Genomic DNA, 26117 nt, shown 5'->3' with positions numbered 1-26117 from the left:
ATTACAACAAGGTATTTTACAAGTTAAGCAAAGAATGGGAGATTCGTCTTGGCTAATTCTGTTTACACAGTTGTGGTATCTGTATAGAAAAGAAATAAAGAAGAGTACAGCATGGTTCAAAAGCTCCTAGAATTCAGTGCAACTTTAAATTAACATTTGTTTTCTAAAAATTTGATCTAAATATATATACATGTCCCTTATAGATGGGTTAATGTGGAAAGAAACAAGGATGCTTACAAACATTTGTTCAAATGCTCACACTAAGAATCTGTATTTGCCTCTATTTACAATCTCCTAATTCTCTCCTGTTCCTCTTCAACAAAAGAAAATTCCACTCACAAAAATACTGCCTGAAAATGTTGGTTTTGATTAATTCCATAGAGCTCTCAGGGGATTTTATCCCAGAAGTGTTTGGCTAATCTTCTGTTTGGACTGGGAGTCCTCCAGTTAGTGAAAATAATATGGTACTTGTGCACCCCAGGAACATTTTCATTTCATGAAAATAGAAGTCAGCACATCTCTAAAATAATATCCATGCTAAAACTCGTTGTTTAAATTAATCGGCTTTGTTCAAAATTAACACCTATATCCCTCGAGATATGATTAACAAACACTGCATCAGCAATCATGTTTCTTCGGAAAAAGTGTAAATAAACAAAGGAAGCAAATCCTTTGTTTCCAGGGAAAGTAGACTTCCAGGCTTAGGCAATGTTCTTGGAAAGCAGGAAGCCCTGGTTCGGGGAATAATTAAAAGTCAAAAAAACATGATCAGTGGCATGGTCAGTATTAATGTGAAGTGGAATTTCATCATTCTTGGTCTATTTTTTCCACCTTTTAAATAGAGAATCTTTGAAACCCAGGGATATTTATACATTTGGGGATGTGAGGTATGAAAGTTTCACTCCTGAAGTGTAAACAACTGCTATATTTCACAATAAAGAAGAAAAAAAGTTGCTACCCGTTAAATATAACACCTTTTTATTTTAGGAAAAAAATATTTGTTGCTGATACAGAAGTTAATTGTGTAACTAGAATCTTACTGCATTTCTGTATCACACTATTTCTTCTAGCCCTGTACACTGGCAATGATGTGTGCAATGGCTTTGATCATTAATCTCTAAGTTGGGACTCCAAGTAGGCCTCAGGCCAGCAGTGACAACATAGACTAACATGTGAAGATTTATTACTGATTCAAATGTATGATCCCACTCTACCGGGTAAGTGCCCACATTACAAGAAGTACCATCATAACTGGTGGATGTGTGTGACAGACTCAGCAATTAGAAGGCCCCCTGCATGCAGCCATCTCACACCCGAGATTCACAGTTAAGACTGTGAACGGGGATGCAGAGGTGCAACAGAACTGTTCTGCATGCTTCACTACTGCAAATACACAGCTACAGCCAGACGTGGTCAATCAGCACCCTTCACAGTATCTTTAAATATAAAGCTTTGCCTCCCAAATTATCTACATTTTCTCACATTATCTTGGGAAACCTTCCAGTCTCTTCCAAGATATCACTTACAGCTGCTCCTCCTTAGATTTTCAGCTTGGCAACAGTAGTTTCCAGTCTATCTAATCTGGCTGTCAGTCCCCCTTAAAGGATCCTTAGGATCCCCTTTAAGTATTCTTAAAGGAGATCCTTAGGATCCTCTTTAAGGATCCTTAAGGGATCTTTAATTCAGCACAGACATCAGTGCTTCAGATTTCCATTTTTTACATTCTTCAGTAAACCTGCCTCTCACAGATTTTTGCTTCTAATGTTTGTTTACTTCACAGCTTATAAACAGCTTAGGTATGATTCACAGTTCCCCCAAGACTGGTTCACACTGGAGGGTAAAGGGAAGCTAAAGTGCCAGAGACCCTGAACATAACTGGGAATTCAGGTATTCATTAGACCATCTTTTTGGGTCAGTGCTTTCCCGCTCAGCTGTCTGATGGAAAAAGATTGCCCTGTAACAGCTGCCAGAGACACCTAGAGAGCCATCTCTTGTGTCATAACTTCATATTTAGCAATATTTCCAAAGGTCTACCAACTGTACTCCCCCACAGATGATGTCCTTTACCACAGCAAAAATCTAGGTATTGCTTTCATCTAGTACACCTTCTCAAATCCCATTTTCTTCCACAGAAATGACTTCTAGAGCATAGCTAGAGTAGATGCATTAGTATGATTTCTTTTCAAAAAATATATCACTCATTATGGTGATAGTAGCCAGGATAAATTTTCAGAAATATTTTTAGGTGTCACAAATAGGACATATTTAAGGTGGGAGAGTGAGAGAGAGAATGGATGCTTAAAAACAGTAGAGTGTCTGCTGCTTCCAGGATGATATAGTCTGTGTTTCATGTTAAACTGGAGCTAATGAGAATTAACAGGAACCACTTAAAATTAATGATTAAGCAGTACATCATTACCTTTCTTGTCCTTGCAAGACTCTTCATGCCACTCAAGCAGGCTGTTTTTGCTGAGGAGGACAGGACTGTAAGGTTAACACTGGTTTGTAATTCTTCCTTTTTGTCTTTGATGATTTTTCATAAATCTTACGGACTTTGCTGCTTCTTTCATTTGATTTTCTTCTTTCCACGTTGTTAAGTGAGGAAATGAGACCGACAGACGCCCACATTTGAGAGCAGAAATACTCTCCCTGAACTGGAGCATTTCCTGCTGTGGCCGCTCCCCTCTTCATATGTGCAAGTGGAAAACTTCTTCTAAACAAATATTTTATTTGTGTTTGTGTTTGTTTTTTGTTATTTATAAAGGCAATATTTCAATCACATGACGGGTACTTTACTAGAAAAGAAACATCACGTAATTTAAGGGTCTGCTTTAGCTACTGTCCTTTTAAGCAAAACTTCCCCTCACAAGTGGTTGACAGGCTATCTTAATCCTTGGTTTGTAGGTATAACCTTCCATCTCAGTTTGTAAAGCCAGCAAGCAGCTTTTGACCTGGTTTCCCTTCTTTGTTGGAGGTAGGCGTTACAGTAACACGATATAGCAACTACATTTTTAAAAACAAAATCCAAGGTCAGATGGCTGCCACCCGAGGTCAGAAAGAAAGGGATTCAAATGTTGCTTGACCACCAAGGAAGAAAACCTAAGGGTTAAACGTTCAAATTACACAAACCTTGGCAGGAGAGATTTTATTGTTCTTGTGCTGTTTTCACAGGGAACATGGAATATTTCCATGAGACCTAAACTTCCTATATCTTCTAGAGCATGTCGCTAATATTTTTTTGCTAGGAAATCAGTTATTTGGAGGCCTCAGCCACCCAGATTGGCAGTTTATCTTCAATTTGTCTCGTTTCTTAGTCTGCAGACACATGCAGTCAGTCAGTGAAATAAGAAACACAAAACAACCCAACAAGGATCTCTTAAAGTCATGAGAGAAAAATACCTCTCTGCAAGAAGGTTGCAAAAAAAATCACCACCACCAGAAGACAAGAAGCAGCACAGTTGAGTCTCATATTCTGGGCTATCTCACAAGCAGCCTAGCAGAGCAAGGTATTCAGACCCCAGTAGTCCATGCAAATAAAAATTAATTTAAGTACTGAAATGAAACTGAGCCTGCAAACAGATAACCAGGATCTTTACTTGATATTTGCAGATAGCATCCAACCTGTAAGGTGGAGAGCGCATTGTAATTTTGGACATTAGCTAAACCCTTGGTTCTAGCAGCACAAGCTAGAAAGCAAGTAGACTGAAAACACAAAGCAGTAGAAAGTGCCAGGAGCATGATAAACCAATGCAAGCTCCTACAAGCACTCTTTTATCAGAGGACACCGAGCATGGAGCCTAAAATGAGTTGCTTTGGCCTGAGGAAGGGTGAGATACAATGATTCAGTGCTTTTCTTCCAGACACAGTCCCCACAGCTAAGCGGAAACAGTTTCAATTCTACCCTCCTGAATGATGGATAGTGTCCCAGCAGACAGGATGACTTGCCTGAGGCCAGGCAATCTGTGCCACTAAATGGGAAGCAATCTGTTGAACAGAGCGACAACAAATAGATATAACTCTCTTCCTATGAAAAGGAGTGACTGAAAGAAGACATGGGAGAGGTCCATTAAATTTGATGTAGTGACTTTCATTATTCTTCACAAGATGGGAAGCAGGGGACACCCTGCTTGGGCCAGCTCCACATTAGAAGGAAAGAAAAGGCAGTCCTTTGTCCCCAGTGCATGGGGTGACACTGTGGGACTTGTTGCCACAAGATGTGGGGCTGCCACCGCAGTTCAAATAGTGATCAGACTGATACAGAGGGAACGGGGCACAGTGGCATGATGCTTTTCCTGAACTGGTAATTTTCAGAAGCTGGAAAAACAGGCAAAATGAAACTCTCCCAGTTTTTTGGTGAGGTTTTGTCTGAGTGTTGCCCCTCCCCACCCCTCCAAACAATCCCCTCTGCTTTCTGCTGAATCACATAAGTCAGGATAATGAGTTAGAAAGTTCTTTCATACAACCCAATATGGCAGGTTTTATGCACTCATGTCTATCTTATTTTACCTTTTGGATATAAAAGGTGATAATCATTCTTCAGCATGATTACCTGAGAACCAGTTTAAAGTGAATATATACAAATTTGAATCTCATCGCTTCTGTACACAGGTAGAAATTATCCTGAACATCTAAATAGCTATGAAACACTGCTGGCTGGTTTGCTTTACTTGCAAAGTCTAGACTCAGGAATGTGGGATCATTGAGAATACAGGATAAGAAAAATACAGTTAAGTATGTAAGGTCAGGGAAAGTGGTATATCTAGAAAGTAGCAGCCAACAAGAGGACAAAAAAGTACAAACTAACAAATATTTAACCATGTGCCATGAACAATGTCTTTCTGGCCATAACTAGTGATGAGTTTATGCATGCAGTTTATGCAGTGACTACTACTTGCAATTCTGAAGTAGTTAATGTAACTATGAAAAACATCCCCTAGTGTGAGCTAGAATGTCCAAAATGCAATTTGTAGATCAAAGAGGTTTTTCACTGTGTGATGAAGGTGATTCCTCCTCATTCTCAGAGGTCAAATCAATGCACAGTCCAGGTAAAGTATTTTATTAGACTTTTTTTCTGTGTGGAAACAGGTGCAAAGACATCGTTTAAGCACAAATGGAAAAAGTGGTCTACATGCCCATGGTAGACAGAAAGGCAGTGGAAAGCTTCCATAACACCTCACTATGAGGAAAAGGACCCAGAATATGTTTAAGAAGGTATTAAACAAGATGTGGAATCCAGGACTACCAACAGATTTTTACCTGGAGTTGGTTTCAGTTCTAGAAACAAAATGAAGAATTCTTCAAATATTATTATTGTAGCTCAGTGACCAGAAAAGATTAAGCATATTTAATTTAAAAATGCAGTCTTTAAAAGGCTATTTTGGGAATCTGCTGGCATCTAGTCTATAAACAAATCTGCTGCACTCAAAAGCTGCAAAAGGGTGTTTTTACTCTCAGTGTATTCACTTAGTTAGAGCCCAGGAAGCACATATCTTAGAGGAAGACGAAGGAAGTAATATCTTTCCAACAGATCCTGACCTGTGTCTACATATTTTCAGGGTATTGTAAGAAGCTGCCCTTACAAAGCCAAATACTGACCTTTTAATCTCCCACAACTTCCCAGGAGGAAAAGAGCTTCTCTCTGCTTTAATAATGGCCAGAGCTGTCACTCTTCTCTCCGAGAGGAGCAAGCACGGCAAAAGAAACAAGCAAACATTCGCTGCTTACTATGAGTTTCCTGTATTTGAATTCTCTGTTCCTGCAAGTCTCCATAAACAAGTATCTCACAAGAAGCAGCTACAAGGATTGGGTCTGGCAGCATGTGAATTTGACTTACATATGCTGTGAAGCATTGGGGTAGAGCTCTGAGAACTGTGGTGCCGAATCCTCGGGGCCATGGGGAGCAGCGTGGCTGATGACCATCATTATGGGTCTATGGGGATATATCCTCTTAGACATTCTGAAGTAATTAATGCTCTCGTTAGTGATTAGGTCTGTGAAGTAGTCCTGGAACATACGATTAACACAAAGCAAAAGTTACAAAGTGCAAGATTAATTAGATCACATACTATCATGTTATTGTGCTATTTTCAAGCCCTCATTAAAGCTCGGATCAGGAAGTAAAAACATGCCATCAAAGAGAGGTATGATTCAAGGGAGCATAGAGGAGACTGAGCAGTAATTACTTTCTTAAGCAGGCGATGCCACATAAAATGAGACACTATTTTGCAAATCAGATACAACAGAAGGCATTAAGTAAATATGATTACCAGATTTTGTAATATAATGCTAGGTAACATTTAAAAATAACAGACTATACTGACAAATATATGCTTCTTGAATTTCACTGAGAAAACACTTTCACAAGGTAATGGCTCCTAACTGCAAGAAATCATTGCCACTTGTATTAGTTTTCTGTTTACATAAACATTTTTTACCCACATTTTGTTCAGAGTGTACTTTTACATATGTACAAAGTGGAAGAAAGCTACAACAGGTAGCAGATTGCAAAAATCTTTACCAAAGAAACTGCAAAAGCCAATGCAGGGAGCAGTTGTATTCCTGCAGGCTCTGTTAATTTAATTGTGCAACTTTTAAGAAGTGCAGCTGCTGAGATTAAGGTTGTGACTCGCTAATAAACTGGCTTAACCCACAGCCAAGGTGGCAAATGGAAGCCTACAAGGGGAAGGGAGGAAATGGAACTAAGAAAAAAAGATGAAAACTTAAATTAAACCACCTGCCACCTTGGAGTAGTCACTGTTGGCCTGGAGGTCTAGTGCGAGCTTCATTGAGAAAGTGCTGAGACAATGTTTGTAATTTCAAGCACTTCCAGGCATGACTAATCTTATGTTGTGGATTCGAGGCCCCGAACAGCTGCAAAAGCAGAGCCTGAGGGACAAGGTCTGTGTCGCATGTCAGTACTAGGACAAGCCAACCAGCTGTGACCTCCATGCTCGCCCATTCCCTGTCCCCCCTGCCCCTTCCCCTCTCCTGTAGCATGCTCGGAGCACACCCGGTAGCCCTGGCTGCTACAGTCTCTGCAAGGATATGGAAGAGACAGTGAGTCACCTTTTGGTTTCCACTTTTGGTTTTCAATGAATGTGAGGCAGCAGGGCTGTGATAATTTCTGGGTTTGTGGCCTGTTCAAGTGAAATGCCTGTATGACTGTTCTCCAAAAGCATTTACTCCCCTCCTATTTCCCTATTTATTCTAGCTACATATGCAGGGTGTGTAAGGAATGTATAACTAACCGATATTATTTATTTCTTTTTTTTTTTTCTATATATAAATATATAATCATGTAATTTCTATGTGTGGGGAAATCAGAAACAGACATTGCAAGCTTCCAATAAAATCTCATTACATGGGTCAGAAACCACAGCTGCAACATCTGTATCATCTTCCATAAGCTACAGTCTGAGGAAATTCCAGATTGCTTTCTCCAGGCTGGAAAGTCTGTGATCTGCACTCCTAAGCCCTTCTGAGAGACTTCACAACAGTGGGCAGGTTACCTTGGCATACTTTCCAAACTTTGTCAAGAGCATAAACAAGCTCTGAAGTTTTTCAATGGCTGTATTCTCATGCTTATCTTTTCTCATAGTTGCACCCAGAGTCTGACACCAAAGGCTCACAGCCTTTTTTTTGGTGTCTGCTGTACAACATTAACCAAGGTTTCTTATGTGGGTAGTAACTGAAAACACTCAGCTCCATTCAGATTTCAGTAGCGTAAGGGCCACAATTATTTTGGGGAAAGGTCTTTATTTACTATTTGCTTCTGCCACTGAACCATCATTTTCTAGCAGAGGGAGGAGGAAGGGAGAACAGAAGGGATGAATCACCAGGCTCTATCGAAGAGCCCTTGTAAACTTTCTTCCACTGTGTGATTAATATTCTTATGTGGAAATTGATCTGCGGTGACATGGACAGAAAATGACATCTCAATTTCGTGGTTGTAATTGGTTAATTAATTAATTATCTGGTTAATAAATTATCTGAAAGTTGTCTTAATATGGATTAATGATGTGGCATTTATGTGTCTGGAAAGTACCTTTGCATAATCAAATCCATGCTTCTCTTTGTTACCATTGCGAGAAATGGTGTAATTATAGAAGCGAGAATTCTTCACTAATCCAACCCACTCTCTCCACCCAGGAGGGATGTAGCTGCCATTGTATTCATTGAGGTATTTTCCAAAAAAAGCTGTGAAGGCAAAAAGAAAAAAAGAACACACACACACATGAGGCTTTGTAATCCAAGACACAGTCTGCATCAAAAGCATGCATGAATGAAGATAAAATGTGTTAGAATGAGTCAGAGTTGCTTTATCAAAAATGTTCCTTTTATACCTCAGAGGGTTTTGAAATTAAAATTAAGTTATTTCCAGAGTTTGTGTGAGAGTTGAAAGCCTTCGTGACTCTTAATCTTTTGGAATCTAGCGCTCACGCAAAATATTTTCAGGGTTTTTTTTTTTTTTTTTTAGAATAAGTATGTTTCTCTTGGTTTCCACTTGAAAATGGAATACAAACGCAGTGCCCAGAGGAAACATCTGAGAAACACCTTGTGGTTTTAAGCAACTTCTGTAATGGTTTGGAGCTGTTTCTGACTTTCGAAAGTTTGGGCTTGGCAGCCTGGCTGCATTTGCTGGTTTGATAAAAGGCCTGGGATTTCCAGATCTGCATGGCACTGGGCCATGTTTGGGTAGAGCAAGAGGGAATGCCCACCCTGCTTTGCCTCCACAGCTTCTCTAAAGCAAAACTAACAAAGAAGCAAAGACTTGGAGGTCGAGCACCTCTACCTGGCCTGCCAAAATAAGTGTATTTTTTTCCATTAGCTCCAGGTGACAAATCAGAACCACTCAGACCAGACCTTTCAGCTTTTACTGTTGGACCCAGGAGGGTTTGCAGGTGATCCTGCCAATTCCTCTAGAAGGAAGTAAAAACAATATCATGGTGCAGTGGGCTCCCAGCTATCTGGGAGTTGTGAATTGCTTATGCCAAAGATACACAGACACCAAAAGCCATCCAACTGGCTTTGGGAGGGAAGATTAATGTTGGCATGGCACGCTGGCAACTACAGCTGCATTGCTTCTAGGGACAGATGGGTATGAAAGCTCTTTAGCTACTTGTGTATAGTCTTTGGCCTGGATAAAATAGTCAGTTTGGATGGCTCTGCCCTGGTTTTCCACTGCCTGGGAAGTGTGGTGACAAAACACCTGACAGGGCCTTCAATTTGTGTTTTTAGGGATTTATTAGCTCCATCTCTGTCCCAGCAAGTTAACGGGGTGTCTGAGTAACTCCACTGTTTGCATTCTTCATTTTCTTGTGGTTTACAAGAACCTGGAAGGTCACCTGTGACAGCAGTTCTGCTGTGCACGCCCCAGCAGTCAGCACAAAGGTACTCACAAAATGAGACACCCCTGGATAAGAGGGAATAACAGAGACCTCTCCCTTTCCAGGGCCAGAGCTCCTCTGGGTGATAGCTGCCCATGTCTCTGCACCTCTCATGGTGGACAGCCCCAGCCCTCGCTGCCAGCCCCGGCTCAGCCAGCCAGGCCTGACTGGAGAGGTGCTGTCGCCTGGGCACTGGGACACACATCGAGCCCCTGCACTTACTTTGTACTAGGAAATGAAGTCACTTTGGAAAACCTCACATTCAACCTAGATACATTCAATCTAACCAAAAAAGCACATCTCTGGAAGGGCTTAAATAAAACAGATCTGATTGATGTGGGCATGGTGAACTTCCTGGGAAAACTGGTGGAAAAGTCAGAATGTTCATAATTAAGACTTGCCTGAGGCAATATAAATATGGTGCAATCAAACCATATAACTGCCAAATGTCACTAACCAGAGGTTACGGTCATATATAATGTTACCTTCCTATACCACGTGGAATGTGACATATAAACAAGCCCTACAGATACTAGACCAGGCTTCCAGCTCTTCCTCCCACAGTTACCAAGAAAGCAAGCCAGCCCATCTCCTTTTTTCTCTGGAGAACAAACAGAAGTCAAGAAGCTTGAGGTGAAGAGGGTGAATGTGGGGAGAGAATATGTACCCAGCTCTGCTGCCTGCCGGAATGGAAACCATACCTCTCCTTGAAGGCAGCCAAACCAGGTTAAACTCTCAGGGAGTCAGATGTCCAGGGAAAGTGCAAGGGTAAATGCTGAAGCACTGTGAGATGGGAAGCCAAGGAAATTGTGGAAAGACAGAGACAACAGTGAAGAAAAGTATGGGAAAGTGACGTGACCAAGACAGAGGAAGCATTACCAAGCCAAACAAAATCAAGGACAGTCTGTGGTTGTAGCAGAGATCTGAGGTCAGCCCTCCTGAATGCCATCCCAGATCCACCAGCAGCTACTACGTGACCTTGGGGAACCTCTGCATGCTGTACTCCTCTCTAAGGGACTCTACTGCCAACCAACCTCCCACAAAGATCAGAGGTTTTCAGGCTGTGAAATGGAAGTTATGGCAATTTATCATGTAGAATGGTTTGATAGCCCCACCTATAATTAACATTGACTAATCCAGAGACCTGAACTCTCCTATTTACAGTCTTGCCAAACTTCAATCATTAGTGATGATAGTTTCCGTGCTATCTGACTCAGGCTATATTTTGCTCTGTGGAACGTTTTAGCTGAACAGTTCAGCAATTTCCAAGAAAAAGGCTAGGGAAAAATAAATGGATTTGCCCATTTAAAAATCATTGGCAAGCTTTTCTTTAAGCAATGTTAGTATCTGCAGGTTTTGATGTAGTGCCTTTGTAAATAACAGGGCTGGCTATGAACATCTGTCTCAAAATGGCCAAGCTCTGAAAAACTGTAGCACACAGATGATTAGGAAAGACTTACTACAGCTTCTCAGTTTAATGTCACTATAGGTTGTTCCTTTATGGACCTGAAAAAGCTGCCACACTTTCAGTATTGGCAGCTTTTTTCTCTCCTTCTTTCCTCTCTCTTTTTGATATTTAGACATTACCTGAGAGAAAGCCACCAGCATCAAATGCAGAGATGAAATGACCTGGGGCATAAGGACAAGAAAAGATAAATTGAATTTAAAAAAGGAAAGGGAGGCTTGGAGCTGGTGAGGGTCAATTCGTCTTGGAATTTCCTTGCTTTAGATTACTTAATTTTCTAACTTTAATAATGTTTTGTTAGCTCCCCTGTGGCCCCCTGACTCCAGATTTCTGTCCATGTTATGAGACTTTGGATTGACAGCCTGAACAATTCACCTTTGTGTTGGCAACAATTTAGTATTTTATCATAAAAATAATCTCAGAACTGTCAAGTTTTAAGCAGCCTCTGGAGTGACGGTTTGCAGAATTAGATGTTTCCCTCTGTTGCAGAATAAAGCAGTTCCCATGTCAAATGTATAGTAAAGCCCTGAATACTAATAGAAGCAGTGGTAGCCATGATAATGGGTCATCACATTTGCCACATTGCTTTAACCAAGAGTGGTGTGTTGGTCAAAAGCTCAGGAAGATATGAGCTTTTGACAGATGAGGGGAAAAACCAGGCTTTTACTGAAACACAAGGTTTGAGTCCCTTCATGGTGGGGTTTTCTAAGTACCACTGAGTATAGAATAGGGCAAATGAGTCAGAGCTGGAGCCCTGTGCCAGCAGTTAGTGTCTGACTGTTCACGCTCTGAATGAAGACAAGTGCCACAGTAAAAGGAAAGCACAGTAGTGCCTATGGGGACAAATAATAACAGCATGCAATCGCTGTGGGTGTCCTGGTTGTTTTTTGTTAACCAGAGGATTACAAACAATTTAAGTGCTACAGAATATATTGCAGAACTGCCTAGAAGCCAGCACCATGATGTGTAAATGTCCTTGCTGGATCTTCATATGCTTGGCTTGTAAAGACAACCCACATCTTTAACTTAGCTGTACCCAACACTTGCTGGATTGTTCAAGTCTGACTGGGAATGCTCAGCTTTAGAAGCCACTTGAACTCAGCAGTACAGGGTTTAGGAAACCATTTCTGCTTGTAATTAATAAAATGGAGATTATGGCTCAATGAGTAAAAGCCTCATTAAAATGTAATGCCATTTCAAGGGACATCTTTTCATTATTGCATGTAATGGCCCCCACAGGGATAAAAAGAAAGATAAATACTGATTTTTGCATTTTAATAAGGCAGTTTTTATCTGCATTCTGGCAGTTTTGCTAACTGTTCCCAGGACACATTGTTAGTTTTTAATCACATGTAGAGTAGCTTAGTATATCAGAATAATTGTATTCTGCATGAGTATGTTCAATTAAGTTTATGCAAACAACAACATGGGGAACAGTTATACAGATATTGATGCGTCTCAGGAGTGGTTGCAGAATATACATGTTTGGCACCTAACATGAATAGACACCTTAATACAGGTTTTGTTTTCTCTTTAGACATCAGCTAATGATTCCTGAACTGGTCTGAGAGATACAGGGGTTCCAACGGATGGAAGAAAAGGAGAATTTAACCCAGAGGATCTCTGGAGTTTGAAGTCAGGGTATTTATAGATGAATGTAATTCAAATTTTCATAATTTCCAGATTCCCAGTACTTTTCCCCTCAGTATCTTCCACAAGCATTTATGACTAATGTTTACAGTATTACACAATCGAATTAGTCCCACAACTCCTGCCGGCATTAGTGGATTAGAGTACAGGTGAACTGGGCTACATCTACTTGGTGAGACATCTCTGCACTCCCATGGATCAAAGGACATATATTATGTTCTCCGCCCTTGCTATTTGTTGAGGCTTACGGGAATGTTTCTGATTTAAAACAAACCCAAGCCTTTAAGAAGGCATGCTGCAGTAAGGTTTAGTCACCGTGACCCAGACGAGAGCTGTAAGTAGACAGCCCACTTCCTTTAACAAAGTCAGGAAACCATTTACAGGAGTTGCGAAGCACTGTTTATATGACATTTCAGGGCTGACACACAGTGATTCCGTGCTTCTGGGGACAGAGCCCAGCAAAACTGCAACTTCCGGATTATTCCAGTAAATTCCTCCTTGCTTTCTTCCCATTATGCAAGTGATAGATTCAAAGCCGAGAAGTCTGATTTTTCCCTTCTGTGAGAAATTACAGAGGATTAGTGTATCACGTCATTAAAGTGCAGAAAGCCAGTTCAGGATGCCAGCACTGCCTAGGAAATGGAATAAGCACTGTCCCAGAAATGTGGTGAGGAAACTGAGGCACCAAGAGGTTAACCTTCAGCTAGACCTAAGTCATGCAGGAAGCTTGTGGCATTGCCAAGAATATTATTCAGATTTCGCAGTTCCCAGTCTTGTAACTTAACCGCAGTAGAAAACCTCAGGTTTTCTACTTCTTCTCCAGCTTTGTAAGTCTTTCCCAGTTGCTGCCAGGTTTACCATTATAACCAAAAAGAGCATTAAAGATTTTATAACTCAGCAGTTGCAAAAGGCATTAGCTTATAACTTGATATAGCACTCGTTAGACTGGGTGATGTCTTTAACAAAGCCTGTATTATGGGCCAAGCTGGTAGCACTTTCCAACACTGATGTTGTCTGACACTTCTCATTATAAGACCCTGTTTTCAGTTGCTCGTAACTTTCTCATACTTGGACTGAAATTTTCCACACTGGATGTCTGCCTCAGGCTGATTTTTTTGAAACTCCTTAGCCCAAACAGTAGCCATCTTTGAGAACTGCAGTAATGGAAAATGAATTATGTTTAGCATCTGAAAAATATTAAGTGAGCTTTCATTTGATAGCACTTCCACGCTCTGCATTGAGAGCACGAACCCTGTCAAAGACATGATGGACTCTCTGTCAAGGAGGTATCTTTTATCATCCTGGTGAGAACTGTCAGAAGTTTTCTGTTTTCAAAAAAGCCCTGCAGTTTGCATGTGCTGGAGATCTGGGCACCTCAGGGCTTTATTTCTTGCCCACCTGTGAGTGGTGTCAGTAGTGGGGAAAAAGTTGATTGAAATGCAGAGGGCAGGAGGTAACCAGATAAGGACAAGCAGTTTGGGGAATGGCAGGAGACCCAGCAAAGGAGCTGGGTAGGGCAAGCAGAAGGGGCAATGAAGGCTTAGGGGTCCAGGACTGGTAATGTCAACCACAAAAAACTGGACAGTGAGTGCAGAAAGGAGAAAGACGCTGACTGACAAGGCAAGGGTGGTGGGAGAGGAAGATTTGCTGATCAGGCTGCCAAAGGACATCGCTAATGGTAAGCAGTGGAAACAGGACATGTTTGCCAAGGCACTGACTGGACCCAGGAGAGGATGGTGGGCAGGAACATCTTGAGGACATACAAGAATAGGGACAAGGATCAGAGCACAGGCTGAGGTGAAGTCCTGCAGGGCCAGAAAACTGGGGTGAGAGAGCCAAGGAGCAGAGACTGCATCACCTAACAAGGTAGGATGGAAGGAGACAGAATTGCTTTCGGATAGTGGAGAGGCCACAGCAATGCCTGAAAGGACTCCTGAGTCTCACTGGTACGTTCCTTTCAGCATATTTCTGAAAACATATAGCTGCCTCCCCCCAAGCCCATATATGTTATAAAAACCCACCTTGCTTAGTTACTTAGTATGAAAGCAGTAGAGATTTGCAGAGACGATCTGAGACTGCCATTCTTGCTGACGCAGATGCCAGCATCATGCCTTTTGATAAAGCTGGTCTATCTTTCTAAACCAAGGAAATTTCACCCTCCCAGAAGTGGTTTGTTATTATGTAGTTATTCAGCCACGTGATCAAGAGATGCAATTGTTGCACAATGTTCTACCCAGATTTTCCTAAACGAACCACTTGAATGCATAAATTTGCTAAAAATCTTTTAGTGTACAGTTTTCTGTACAATATTTAATAGTACAGAATTCTGTTTTAAGCCTAAGTAGGCAGAAGTGATGTGGGTTTTGATGACGTCCTAGACAGAAACCAAAGTAAGTTTCACTTCACATACTATAGAACTAGAAAATTCTGCATGTTATTTTTTTCTGGCCTTTTCCTTCTTCTATATTTCACTTTTTGTAGACTTTTTGTATGTTCAGCATATTTCATTTTTATTGATACATTTCTTAGTTTGACTGAAAGTGCAATTTTATTCTGTAAAGTGAAGCCTATTTTTAATAATTTAAAATATTTACAAGTTAAATTGTATTTGATGCTTCCCAGACTCTTTTATACCCATTAAGAAAGAACCTGAAAGCTGAGTTTTCTCTCTCTCTCTTCCTTTATTTTCACTTTAGGAATATTCTGAAAACCAGGACTCATCCCCTGCTCACTTATCTCCACTCCTGTACCGTATTTCGTCACTTTGTTTTGAAAGGGTGCATAAGGCAGGATACAAATTAGGTCACTGAAACAATGCAGACTAAAAATAGCATGTGCTGGCACTGAATTATACTGTAAGGCTGTGAACAGGAAACACACTGGCTTTGCCTCCAGAGGAAACATATTGTCTGCCCACACCTTCAGCAGGCATAGTTTTTGCTCCCTCTGTGAAAGATTAACTTTCCCCTGTGTGTCAGAAGGGAATGGTGCACAGTTTAAATACTCCTTAGCATTCAGTTTCCTGTCATCATGGCATTTTATTAGTTCTTTGGTCACTACACTAAGAAGTGTACCCATAAGTGACAGATGTCAACTGACACGCACCAGAAGCTGACATGTACTGTTGAACATATTAACTAGATGTCAATCAAGTGACCATTTCTGTTCATCACTATACAGAAGTCTGTGAACAACGTCCAAATGCGCCAGACAGTGACATCCTGCTGTCCAGTCACTTCCTGACTTTTGAGTTTTACAAAAGCAATTAGTTAGAAATTTTTGAGTTGCTTGATTTTTGTCCCACAGAAGGCTGAGAATACCATCAGGACAGCTTCATGCATGAATAGTGAGTGTGTTCTGCTTGGTTGATATTTCTGAGCAAGAAATAAAATATTGGGAAATAAATCTTCCCAAAGGCAATTCTAAAAAACTGGTAAGCAAATAATTGCCTCCTTTGATTTGATTTTTTTTGATTTGATTTTTTTTTGATTAATTTGCCTCAGCTCTTTCAGAGATTCCATAAGGGGAGAGCCTGGTCTTGAGTTTGGCATGTTGCTGTGAGGCTGTCAGCAGTTGCTGAGCCTGGGCAGACTCCTCTCCTGCACTGTTATGCTCGTTGTGAAGGGCTAAGAGGAGCAAGGATTAGAAGGTAGTAATTCTACAAAGTAACACTAAGCAGAGGGCTCTGAATGCATAAACATGTTCAATCAAGGTGAGATTTTTAAACTTGCATTTCTCTTAGTATCTGCAAAGGGATGAAACTTCAGCTAGTAAAAATCCTTCAGTATACAAAGTGTGACGTACTGTTTAACAACAACATATTTATGTCTCCTGAATATTGGCTATGTTGCTGTCATATCTTCATCTTCTAAAATACTAAGATAGTGCTTAGCTACTGCTTGGTTATTAAGACAGAGGAAGCCAAAGTTAAGGTAGTGCACTCCTGAAGTTTTCCTTTGTGTTTGTGTAGGTGAATGGCAGTGTGAATTGGCAGCAGTAAAGGGCACACCTGGGAGGCAAAGCTATGTGCTGTAGGGCTGGCACAGAACAGTAGAAGGTAAGGAAAGTAAGGCATTTCAACAGAACTGCAGGGAGGACTGGAAGAACAGCAAATAACCAGCCAATACTTTGAAAAGCGCAAAGCAAACTCTCTAAATCCTGCATCTAACAATCTTATGAATAAAATTTCTGAATCTAAACAGCTGAGGAGATGCCTACTGACATTAACAACTACAAGGTGAAAGAAAACTTCACAAGCTTTTCTCAATTTCCACAAAATTTGAAAGTGATTACAGAATGACTCTTTTTCCTCCCCAGTATGAGCAGCTAAAGCCTATGTAATTGAAACAAATATTTCCTCTCTCTGAAGCTCCCCAGAATTGCTTTGTTTTCTCTTTCCACTTATTTACTGTGTCTTCCCTTTTATTTCCTATGAATTCCAGTTTCATATTACCAATTTTGTGAACTTCCAACAATCAGAAAGCTGTGCAGTTGACTCATTGCTGTACTCTAGCATACATCTACTGAGTAAGGGAAACCATAAACATTGAAACATCCTTAACTGTTTTGGGATGTTTTTTTTTAAATGATATTTAGAAGTAAAAGTGATTTTGTTTTGGCAGTGTTGTTTCTGAATATTGTATGCCCTGACAGTACCTGACACAGTCCCTGTTTATAATTTTCCATGAAATGCAACATCTCCATTAGGTCACATCAGAGTAGAACAGAAGTAGAAGAGTAAAACAGAAACGGGGAAGAAAACCCCATTCTGTTCTTTGCGAGGTTTTCCCAGTGGGCTCTAATTACGACTGCAGTTTATTAGAGCACATTTCAGACTTCTCTTTAAATGGCCTGCTGTGCTTGTGTGGAGTCCTTGTGGCTTCAGCAGGACTCCCCTCACAAGCAGTCTGCCCACGTGATCAATTGCAATATAGAGGCTAAGGCTGTGGCAGGTTTAAACAGCAGATGCCTTATAGGTGTTGGAAACTATTTGGAGTGAACAGAAGTAAGGATATTATATAAACACTCTCCCACTCTTTTACTTCATCAACTTATGTAATAATTTCACCCTATATAAAAAGTGAGAGCTAAATTCTCAACTTTTCAGACACTGAACCAGGTTGGAGCTATCACACATTGCCTCTCTGGACTGGAGCTCTCTAGACCAGTGCCTTATTAGGACTCTCACCAAACTGAGTGGCCTTGGGTCACCCACTTCTTTTCCTCATCCTCAGTTTCCAATTGAGGAGGATGATGATTACCTCTTAAAACACACAGAAATGCACAGGATAAATACCCATAACATCTGGAGTATCATTACAGAGTCATCAGTAGCCAATGTGGCACGTACCTATTCTCCCTCCCCGGTTCCCTTTTTTTCATTCTCAGTTATTCTTCACCCCCAGGTATTCTTGCGTCATTACAATTTTACTAAACTTTAGAGCTGTGAAATGTGGGTTATTAGTTGGTTGGTGAACTTTTGATGGTTTCTTAATGAGGCAACACTGTCCTTGAAAAATGTGTTATACCATCTGCTGATAATTAAGCCGCCACTTCAAAAAATAATTGTGGGGTAATTAGAAGGTAGGTTCATCTTGCAAGTAATAAATGGTTAAATTCTTTGGGACCATGTTATTATAGAGTTGAACAATGTACTTGGTCAGAATTGGAGTTTCACACAAGTATTTTCATTTGTTTCCATTTCTTTCTTCTCTTTCCTGCTCCTTGTTAAAACTCACCTACCCTGACAGTTTTAGGACTGATGTTCTCTCTGCCTGCTTTTGGAAAGGGATCTTTTTCCCTTTTCCTTTTGTTTTGATCCTTTTTTTATTTTCCATTTAAGAGGGCAAAGTCTGTATTTAGCAGACATCTGCACATGGCTTCATAATACAAGGCAGTGCAGAAGATATGCCCAAAGCAGAGTGTTTCCCCCCCGAAGTGCAGAGAGGGCTAGTGACAGAGATACCCAGTTAATGCACGAAGCATTTAGTTGTGCAAGTATTAGATTACAAATCAGTAAGATAATAAATTTTTAAAGAAAGAAACCCACATGAAGCAGATCAAACAGAAAGGATTTCTGAGACATAAGCCATGAGACTGTGCTTATATTTTAGGGTGAATTCAGCACCTTTTTTAGCAGTGATTGCCGATTCTCTCTCATTCTTGTTCTCCAAAGCCTTGATGTTGACCCTTACTCAGGTTTAGCAGTGCTGTACTCAGATGGAAACTTTATTAAAACCAGCTTAATAGAGACTGAAATACTATTCAGCAGTAACCAGCACCAGGTTCAAAGAAGTTAAGTATTTGTCTGGTTTTGCTTTTTACACAGAGCAAAAGCTCTTCAGTACTACAGATGCAGAGAGACAGAATTAAGAAGAGTGAACTGTCTGTGTAGTGAAGATGGCAAATAGGCAGATAAATTTGAGGTCTGGGATATAGCAGCATTAAGAGAATTAGGACAAGCAGACAGCATGGAGACATTAGCCTGCTCTGTGTTTTGAAAGGGATCCGTTCTTGTGCCTAAGTCACTGATAGAGACAAATTTCTTTGCTGCCAATTACATTGTAAAAAACACAGTTGGCACCAAGATCTGTGCCTCATTGGTCCTGTAAAGGGGAGTCTTTGTAGTCAAACGGTGCTTCTGGACAAATTGCACTCTGATGACCTCGCACAACTCCTGTACCTTACGAAGGGGAAGTCAGGCTGGAGCCTAACAAGTCTATGGATTGAATCTTAGGGGATAGGTGATGCAGAAATGAATCAGGTTTTACATCAAGCTGAAGCACAGACGAGAGGAATGAGAAGAGTTCTTTGTAGACAGGAAAGGGATCTCCTGACTACGGAAAACCACCAGGAATTTACAAGAAAACCATCAAATCTTATTGGTGCACAGTAGACAATCCTTTTAAAAGATGTTTCTATTCCTTTGCAGAAAATGCAAATGAAATATCACCCCATGGCAAAATTTAAATTATACCATTCACCTTATTTCACTTCCATGACAGGCACTTCGCTCCTGTGAGGTCTCTGGCACCAGTCTCCAGCCTGGCCCTGACATCTTCTTCTATAACAGTTAGCAGCTGTCCACAAGCAGACCATAATACTGACCATAATCATGGCTGGAACTGCCAGTTCAGACCCACAATGCCACTAAAAAGCACCTCTTTCACAGTGGGTTTAACTGCTCAACAGCTAATTTCCCACCTGGGACATCCAAATGTGAAAATATGCTGCTCATTACAAGCTAGTTTCTTTACATGGCTGTTAGTTACGGATCTGGACCAGCAGGCAGCACTACCCTCCCTCTCCATAACACTAAATCTATGCTCTGTAAACTCAGTTTGGGACAACAGTTGCTTCATTTTAGGCAATGATTTGAGACCCATTGCTGAATATCTGTCATCTTCACTTTAAACAAAGAACTACTGTTTTGTTTCTTACCTGTTCTATACCCAGTGTTATTGAGATACACAGCGAAGGTACGTGGCTCATGAGTAGCCTGCCATGAGGGAGAAGAGCAGTTTTCATTGTTGGTGTATATGTTGTGGTTGTGCACATATTTCCCAGTCAGCATGGAAGAACGCGATGGGCAGCACATTGGGGTGGTTACAAATGCATTGATAAAAGTGGCCCCTCCATTCTCCATAATCCTCCTGGTTTTATTCATCACTTGCAAAGACCCTGCAATAAGAGGTACTCATCATCACTGTGCTCCAAAAAAAAAAAAATAGTTAGACTATATTGGCTGCTATTATGTTATTAAAAGTAAAGTTTCAGTGATTAGCTTGCCTTTGGACATCAGTCTGTTCTATTCTGTAGCTTAGGGAATTTTAGGAGATAAGGGGCTTATTATATCACCAAAAATATTTTTCAGGATTCCAGAAATACAGAATTCTTTTACCTCAGGCTTCGAAACACTAACGTAGAAACAGAATGTTAAACTTTAAAGCTGCATTAGATTTATAGGTGCATAGTTCTTCAAACATGGCTGTAGGAAAACAGTGTGCTACAGAGACTGTGTCATTAGTGCACCAGTAAAATCTGTAAAATGCTGTGATTACCAATGAATCTGCTACAACTCTTTCCATTTTATCAGATAACATGAGAGAGAGAGAGAGGAAGGAGGTAAAAGGAGTGAAAGTTGGTGGGAGGAGAGACACAGAATTCAGCAACAATTTTCTAGAGGAAAGTTTCTGTGGACGCAGGATCAGCGTGTCTGGATCCAATGCCAAAGCACTGTGCTCAAAATCAGCTTCTGGGGATAAATCTGTGTACAAAAATATTGGCAAAATTCATCACCTTTCTCAAGAAATTATATTGATCCGGTTTAAAGTACAAAGACCTTTTTTGCATCCTTCAAAACATTTTAATGAACAACAAGGTGAGACAAGCAGGGCTTGCAGACTTTGATTGCAGAAACACTGAGCAGGTCCTGATAGGGCCTGTCAGTATTTGCTGACAGCTGTCAAACTTTGATTTCTGTTATCCAACAGAGCAGAGACTGAAGGGTGAGGGTGAACCACAGATATGTCAGTATGTGCCAGGAAACATACTGACACTCTGAATTGTATTACTTGCAAAATTTTAGTGGCAATTAGAGATTTCTAGAATTTTACTTTTTTTTCTCCTTGGTTTTACAATTAATTTTGCACAGTTAACAATTGCAGGTTTAAGTTTAAGTCCACTGATGCCACTGATAGAGTGAGAGTTTTTCTGGATAGTTTTGTTTGAGTAACTTGAATATAAAATTTAAAAATTTAGAATTTACCTTAGTAGCTAAAGTTAAGCATGCCATGTTTTGCCTTTGGACTAAGGACTGAGTGTTGAATACAAAATCTTTTGCATCAAAATTATTTGGTTAAAAAGAAGAAGAGACAGCTCTTCAGCATTTCCTTTGGAGTGCCAGTGTCTGTGTCTTTAAGGATACATTTAATACTCTGCATGTAAGTCACCATCATTTTGGACTCTTCCTCTTTCACAGCCCTTCTTTTCCAAATGCAGAGCATCCTCATTCATGCTTTCCTGAACTTCATACACACAAAAGCCATGTGTTTAAAAATATAGAGAAGGAGAGGAGTAAATGAGAGATCGCTGAAGAAAAATATTCATTTGTATGAGTGGGAGCATTTCAATGAGTTGTTGAGTGAAAGTCAAATGAGAGATCATCCTCATTCTACCTGTCTTTATCTTGGACCACAAGCTGGCTTTTTCTTTTTAGTTTTTGTTTTGTTTTGCCTTGTTTTGTTTTTGCCATAGCTCTCCTGTTTTTGAAATGTCACAGTTTATTGCTGAGAGCTTAGCTGTGAAGTGCTTTGTGGTCCTCAGATGCAAAGTGCACTGTTCAGGTACAGTAATGCACAGTAAGAGCAGAAGAGCTGATATGCACTTTCATGCCTCTATGCATTATAAATGACTAGCTGTTAGAGTGCTTCCTCATTCCTGTGCTTGGTCAGCCCTCTGCTCTTGCAAGCCTGCTGTTTATGTGTAAGTTTTTCTTCCAGGTATGCACCCACTGACACTGATAATAGATTTAGCCTCTCTGGAAATTCCAGAATAGGCACTTCAAAGCAGGTGAGACTTCATCATTTGGAAAATAAAAGACAACTAGGGGATAAAACTTGCTGATATAAGTTATAGCCCTTTGCTGTCTGTAGCTCTCGTCACAGCTTGTGCTCTTTACCATCTGGCCCACAGTCTTCAGGGCACATGTACCCAGGCACTGTCTAACAGCAGGACACTTGCATTCTACCTGACCAATTGGGGAGCACCTGAGGGGAACCAAGTAACTGGAATGGCCACTTTGGACACAGAAGTTAGCAAATTTTGTCAAGCAAGAAATTCAGTGTCACTTCTCAGGGGACTCTCATATATCAAGAAATATGTTTAGTAACCAAGGTTTCACAGCAAGTCTTAAAGTAGCTATGGATTTTTACCCAGGTGCATCGCAGGTGGGCATCTCTACAAAGAGACAATTACAGACACCTTGCCTTTACATGGGTTGTACGCAAGGCCCCAGAAAGGTGATGGACTTTCTAATGTCACAGCACATATCCTCATCTTGTCATTTTATGTTTTCTAGTGCTTTAGTTCTAGTGAAGATGGAAAGCAAACCGAGCAAATTATGCCTTGTCTGACGTATCCAGATGATGCTGGGATCTCTTCAGCCAGTGCTGTGCTCAGTGGATGGTTTATATGGATTTCACTGGGTGGTGCATTGGGCTGTGAACAAGGGTACAGAAAAAAGTAGTTGTCTCAAATGGACTTCTCCCTCCTTTTTTTTTTTTTTTCCCTAACCTTTTCCCACTTCCCTGCCATCTCAAAAGCCTCTAGGTTGGAAACACTGAAACTACCAATGTATTCATTAATTTTGACTCCTTTCTGACAAGAAGTTATTTACAGTGAGGATTGTAAAAGTGGTTTTGGGATCATGGTTTGAGTACTGATATGTGCAAGTGATAGAGAATCTGGAGAGCAGGGGAAGAGTAAAGAGTGAGCAAAAGGTTGGAAATACCTGTCCTCAGGCCTGAATAGAGTACAGACCTGCCCCCAGTGGGAGTTGGGGCCACTGCCCTGAAGAGCAGCAATTTGTTTTCTCGAGGGGGGCAGTACTTCTGGGCAGTTCTGGTTCTTGAGAGCTGGTGCTTTGCCTTGAGCAAGATGCCCATCTGTCTCAGTGCTGGGCACTTATATCTCTACCCTCAGGATCTTGGCAGGGGAGAGAAAGTGCAGAGGCATAACTTAACCAGACATTTCCCAGCTTCTGGGCCCAGGTGTTTGCTGAGCTTCTCCAAGAGCTGTGGGCCAGGATGCTTCACACCACGTAAGTTACCATCCACCAGCTGATCTGTAATATCCTCTGTGACACATTACTCCCAGCATAAATAGGAACTGACTGGAGCTGTGGAGTAATTTGTGTGTTTTATCTGATAAGTTGAACGAGACAGTAGCTCTGCTAAAGTTGTTTGTATTCAGAAAGTAAAACTTTAGGGGATAGTGCAGATCAATAGGAAGATGTGCATACTCATGCTTCGAGCACTAGCTAAATGTATGCTCTCTGCCTCTTGCTTTGGATAGCTCCTGGGTATATCATCTGCACTTAGGCAGCTGAATATTTTGGTTCAATGCTTGTACGTGCTCTGGAGACAAATTCTTTCTGATTGAAGTCTATAATGTATTTTTATGCTTTTATGTTAAAACATTCATTTAGAACAGCTTTTAGAAATGTTTGTGGAGGGAATACAATAGCAAAGAATCCATATCAAGAGACTTTCAGTCTTATGATTTTTGGATACCAATGCCCAATTTTTATTCTGTTTGTGGCAGAAAGCGTTACTTTGCACTGACCTTTGGGAAACTAAAGTTTTTTCTCAGGAATCACTGAAGGGTGAGGGGGTAATTCACACATGGAAAACAGTATGGCTTTACTTTTCAAATAAACAGAATGATTTATTAGCAGAAGCTCGAATAATGCAGTACAGTAAGTCTTGGGGCTGAATCCTGTTTCCTGTGAAATGATCTATGAAAAGGGGAAACCTGTGTCTTCATTCAGTGCAGTGGGAATGCATACACATCCAGGCTATTGCTCAACTGCCTGCTAATAGGAGACAGAGTGCCCTGCGAACATCCAGAGCATCTTTCAAAGAGAGGAGCTCCACAATATGAACAAAGTGGCTTGCCACATCCTTCCTCCTCTTTCACCACCTGCAAACCCTCTCACAAGAATGAAGACAGCAAGTCAATAACCCTGCTCAGAGATGTGTCTGCTGCCCTACCTTCCCCAGTGTCTTGGAGAAAGTAAGCTTTTTTATACCACAAAAAGTAAGACATGACTTGATCCTTTTAACAAAGATTTCAGAACAACTCTATCAAGAAGAAATGCATTCCTATTGTAATAGCTATATTTTAGGCCAGAAATAGAGCTGGGAACAGCCATTCATTATGCAGCATGGCTAAACAGAGCAGACGTTTGAAAGAGTGAGAAATAAAAAAGGTAAGATGTGCTCAGATCTAAAGGCCTGGTCTTGGATCCCTGCTACATAAAAGTACTAACACTCAGCCATAAAATATAGTTCATTAATTGTGTTCTCACAACCCTGACGGACTGTGTAAATTATTATTTCATCATGACAATACAAGCATGCTAGCAACTAATGAATTGCTTTTAGATCTACACCACTTTTTGTCTATAACTTTCTGGCTAAAAGAATGTGATTTTAGGAAAAAAATGAAATATTTCATTATAAGTTTTCTGGAACGAAGTGTTTTTATTTTTCAATGTCATATGGCATTTTGTTTAGAAATTCACTATAGTTTTATTAAAAACATGTCTGACATTAAAAAACACTAAGAATGCAAGATTTCACTTTCAATTGATTTGCCAATTTTTCACCTTTTTGATCCTACCTTCCACCCCCAAAACTAAAATATTTGCTTGGGGGAAACCTAAAATTATCCTCTTGCTCTCCTTGATTTTTCACTTTGGGCAGTGAACCAAAAAATCAGTTATATGCATAACTACCATTAATATCTTTCTAACTTAATGGAAAACATTCAAAGGCATCCTGGAACTTTTTCCACCCTAAAAAAAATATATAAAAATCACTTCTGGCTGGTATGTCCAGGCTGTGCTCAGATATTTAGTATACTTGTGAAAGCAGAACTATCCTATTTTTATGCATATAGCATGGTTTAAAAGCAGATGTATTTTAAATGGTTTAATAATTTATGGAAAAGATAAGCATCTGTCCTGAAACCAGACCAGTTTGTCTGTGTGCATAAACATATCAGAAGACATACACGAGTGTGACAAATATGCAAAGAACACAAATACTCACCTATACAGCTCTGAGGGAAGGGTTAAAACCTTGTAAAGTTCAAATTTCGAGGTGCTAGAGAAAGCCACAATGTGAAAAAGAGTTTTTGATGCGAGTTTTTTTTACCTGTATATCCTTGCATGTATTATTAAATCCTTTTACGATGGTGATTAAAGCCTTCCTTGGTGGATTTTGATAAGCATACATTTCCTAACGTCTTTAATTAAATGTGATGAATGTTATTAAATTAAATTAGTCAACTCATTTTCCAAACTCGTCCCACATTCTGATATTGTTGCAGTACTAGTACCTTCTCTGAATTTAAAGTACTTTCTGCTTGGCAGAAATTACTGAAAGACATGATGAATGAAGGAGCAAATAACTATTATTTCTCACCTAGCTCCACATCTTGATCATCTGTGAGTACGAGGATGATATTTGGTCTGATATTTTTTCTCTCCTGCAGCACACGTCCTCTAAACCTTGGGGACTTGACAGTGGAACAGTGACTTCTTAACAGTTCAGTACTGAGCACTGCCAAGATGAGTGCAAACCAGGAAGACTTCATAGTAATTCCAGTATTTCAATGAAAAGACTGGTCCAGAAGTGCCTGAGTTCTAGTTTTCAAGACCTGCAGGGAAGAAAAGAGATTCTGTTCAAGCAATAAATAAACTTTCAGTCACACAGTGAAAGGATGACACTTAATAAAGTCAAGCCCGAAACATACCATTTAACAAGATTATAAGCCATATTGTTGAATAAGACCTCTATTCTGTCATTCACTAAGGATAAATTCAGTCATTC

At 40.3% G+C, this 26117-nt stretch overlaps 1 protein-coding gene across 3 annotated transcripts in view; it reads right to left on the bottom strand.

The window, feature by feature from the left end:
* The window catches only part of SULF1 (sulfatase 1), a 122113-nt gene that overhangs the window by 36486 nt on the left and 59510 nt on the right, over positions 1–26117 (bottom strand). For all 3 annotated transcript variants that reach the window (XM_061343066.1, XM_061343064.1, XM_061343067.1), the window contains 4 exons: positions 25710–25944; positions 19942–20181; positions 8045–8196; positions 5834–6003 (listed from right to left, as the gene is read on the bottom strand). In XM_061343066.1, the coding sequence (XP_061199050.1) occupies positions 5834–6003; positions 8045–8196; positions 19942–20181; positions 25710–25881 (734 nt within the window). In that variant the 5' untranslated portion in view covers positions 25882–25944. The remainder of the gene's footprint in view (positions 1–5833; positions 6004–8044; positions 8197–19941; positions 20182–25709; positions 25945–26117) is intronic.

The sequence above is a fragment of the Neopsephotus bourkii genome, unplaced genomic scaffold (genome assembly GCF_033783945.1).
Source record: "Neopsephotus bourkii isolate Nb327-2 ecotype Australia unplaced genomic scaffold, CSIRO-AGI_Nbou_v1 NB_1820, whole genome shotgun sequence".
Lineage (NCBI taxonomy): Eukaryota > Metazoa > Chordata > Aves > Psittaciformes > Psittacidae > Neopsephotus > Neopsephotus bourkii.
Note: the sequence above shows the minus strand (reverse complement) of the source record. Positions and strands in the feature narration are given on the sequence as shown.